At 37.2% G+C, this 3,326-nt stretch overlaps 1 protein-coding gene across 1 annotated transcript; it reads left to right on the forward strand.

Annotated features, from left to right (window-relative positions):
• Positions 1 to 486: 486 nt before the first annotated feature.
• Positions 487 to 3,326, forward strand: LOC122603576 (ammonium transporter 1 member 2-like). The gene is made up of 2 exons (XM_043776314.1): positions 487 to 1,010; positions 1,946 to 3,326. The coding sequence occupies exons 1-2, from the start codon at positions 503 to 505 to the stop codon at positions 2,956 to 2,958; spliced, it is 1,521 nt and encodes a 506-aa protein (XP_043632249.1). The 5' UTR covers positions 487 to 502; the 3' UTR covers positions 2,959 to 3,326.

Genomic DNA, 3,326 nt, shown 5'->3' on the forward strand with positions numbered 1-3,326 from the left:
AAGAGTGGGACGAAACTCCTTATTGGAATATTGGCATAGGCCTAACTTCACATGCTAATGCTACATAGATATATATAATTTGTAGTATTTAATTAATTTACAATCATAAAATAGCTACATAAAGTTGATTACATTTTGTTTTTGTTCGTTTATGAAAACAAAAGAATGAACATGAACATAATTATATGTTTGTAACAAATAATTATGAAGTTCATGGTGCCGTTTATGTTTGTTTGATTCATTTACAACCCATCACTATTGCGTTCATCACAAACAGTTAACTAATCGTTTCGTGAACGAACCATTTTAGCAAAGTTGAATTCAAGTTTAGGAGAAAATCAAACACCATCACTCATTAAATTAGACATTTTAATTATTTCCCAAACAGGTAAGGAACCGTTGACTAATGATCAAAGACTTTACTTCCTTTACTCTATAAAAACACCAATTCACTCCCCATTTTCTTTCCATCAAAAACACCATCTCACAACTCCTCACAAAAATGGCATCCTTTCCAACCTGCTCTTCCGCGGAGCTTACCCCTCTCCTTGGCCTATCCGCTAACGCCACCGCAGCCGCCGACTACATATGCAACCGCTTCACAGCCACGTCCGATAAATTCACAACCACGACATATGCCATTGACAACACTTACCTTTTATTTTCAGCATACTTAGTATTTGCCATGCAACTTGGGTTTGCCATGCTCTGTGCAGGCTCTGTTCGGGCCAAAAACACTATGAACATAATGCTCACTAATGTCTTGGATGCTGCAGCTGGAGGCATTTCTTACTACGTTTTTGGGTTTGCGTTCGCCTTTGGTGGACCGTCTAACGCCTTCATTGGCAAACATTACTTTGCCCTGAAATCGATCCCTTCGGCGGTATATGACTATAGTTTCTTTTTATACCAATGGGCCTTTGCTATAGCTGCTGCTGGTATTACTAGTGGTTCCATTGCTGAAAGAACTCAGTTTGTGGCTTACCTCATTTACTCTTCCTTCTTGACAGGTTGATCCTTTTTACTACTTAATTAATTTTTTCCCCCCTTTTCTTTGAATTTGTCAAATTTATATTACAAATTAATATATCATGACTTTGTACACCAGTTTTGGTCACAAATGGTAATATGTCTTAGTTTTCAACTTTAATGTAGGAACATATCCTTTTCTAACATCTATAAGTTGTAACATCTGACTGTATATATCATGATCACTTAAAAAGGGTCAATTTGATTAAGTTACGTAAATACTAATTTGTTATCAAGGAAAAGTTCAAATGAATCTTCTAAAGTTCTAATAATTGCAATTAATCACTTAATGTATAGTTTAATCTCAGACTAAAAGAAATTACATCACTTCAAATAATAGTCGCCTTAAAAAAAAAAACTTTAAATAATAAGTTATACAACATATCTTTGAAGAAATTTTTTTTTTTTGGCAAAATATTAAGTTCAGATTTGAAAATAGTTGTGGGCCCACTAAATAACTAATCCCTCTATAGGTTATCAAAGGACAAGTTGATATTTGTTAATGGTTATATTGGTTATCAAAGGACAAGTAGAAATTTAATACTCCGTATTAGTTATGTTCGACATTTTATATACTACAAAAATAAATATTTAATTGAAAATAATAAGTACAAGTTGTATAAATTATTATGTACGATACCTTTTTGTAGTTCGGCTAATAGTCGTACAAAAATTAGTCCGGACATGTATTTCGGTTGACTTCACGATTTTTAAAAATCAAAACACGACTTGAATAATCATATACACAGACACGTTAACTAAACATCCCCGAGGTGGCCTAGTGGTTACTTTAATAGATAGCCTGGAAAAGATTTGGAAACGGACAAACGGTCACTAAGATTAAATTTTCAAAAGGTAAAAAGTTATTTGGTATAAACTAGACTAGCAAGTAACATGTTTATTTAAATGGTTACAGGTTTTGTATATCCAATAGTGTCACATTGGGTGTGGTCTAGTGATGGTTGGGCTAGTGCTACAAGGACAAGTGGCAGTCTTCTGTTCGGGTCAGGGGCCATTGACTTTGCTGGCTCTGGTGTGGTCCATATGGTGGGTGGGGTTGCTGGTCTATGGGGTGCTTTAATTGAAGGTCCAAGAATCGGTAGATTTGACCGTTCTGGTCGTTCTGTGGCCTTACGTGGCCACAGTGGGTCGCTTGTTGTTTTGGGCACATTTCTTTTATGGTTTGGGTGGTATGGTTTCAACCCGGGTTCCTTTTTGACAATCTCGAAATCATATGGTACTTCAAATGCTTTTTATGGTCAATGGAGTGCTGTTGGAAGGACAGCTGTCACTACGACATTGGCAGGATGCACCGCTGCGCTAACCACTTTGTTTGGCAAGCGCCTACTAGCTGGTCATTGGAATGTGACAGATGTTTGTAATGGCTTGTTAGGAGGTTTTGCAGCCATTACTTCTGGTTGTGCAGTTGTTGAGCCATGGGCTGCAATTGTTTGTGGGTTTGTTGCAGCTTGGGTTCTTATGGGATGTAACTTGTTGGCAGAAAAGTTCAAGTATGACGACCCATTAGAGGCCGCCCAATTACATGGTGGATGTGGGTCATGGGGTCTTTTATTTACAGGTTTGTTTGCTAAGAAAAAATATGTCCATGAAGTGTATGCAACTGGAAGGCCTTACGGGCTCTTTATGGGCGGCGGTGGAAAGCTATTAGCAGCCCAAATCATCCAAATACTTGTGATTTTTGGATGGGTAAGTGTAACCATGGCACCACTTTTCTATGCCTTGAAAAAACTCAACTTGTTGAGGGTTTCAAAAGAAGATGAAATGCAAGGAATGGATCTGACCCGACATGGTGGATTTGCGTATATCTATCATGACGAAGATGCTAGCTCTCACCCACCACCCGGGTTTATGATGAGAAAGATCGAACCAACAAGTGCAAGTCCATCACCAAATCACAACGCAGTGTAGCTTTGTTACACAGTCTTCTTTTTGGGTTTAAGTTATAGTTGGCTTTAAAATCAGTCGGTAATTATTATGCATTTTAGTAGAATATTGGAATTCCAGCTATGGAGCTTAACTAGTTGTTTTCATAAACGGGTTGTCAAGTGAGTTGGTTATGGAAACAACAACGCTGTTGCTTCTGAGATCCGAGATGAGCCCGCGACAAATGTGATGTATGTCTTTTTAAATACGAACGATTATGTTGCGTATGATTGTATCAAGATAAGGTTCCTTATGTTGGAGTTATGTTCTTTTGTCTTAGTTTGGTTGTAAAGTTCATACTTCACAAATGATTTGTGAATATAATGTAAGAAAGATCAAAGATAAATTGTTTA

The sequence above is a fragment of the Erigeron canadensis genome, chromosome 6 (genome assembly GCF_010389155.1).
Source record: "Erigeron canadensis isolate Cc75 chromosome 6, C_canadensis_v1, whole genome shotgun sequence".
Taxonomy (NCBI): Eukaryota; Viridiplantae; Streptophyta; class Magnoliopsida; order Asterales; family Asteraceae; genus Erigeron; species Erigeron canadensis.

Coding starts and splice junctions, on each gene's coding strand:
- LOC122603576 (XM_043776314.1), top strand. CDS start 503: ATGGCATCCTTTCCAACCTGCTCTTCCGCGGAGCTTACCCCTCTCCTT. Junction 1,011..1,945: donor TTACTCTTCCTTCTTGACAG/GTTGATCCTTTT, acceptor AAATGGTTACAG/GTTTTGTATATCCAATAGTG.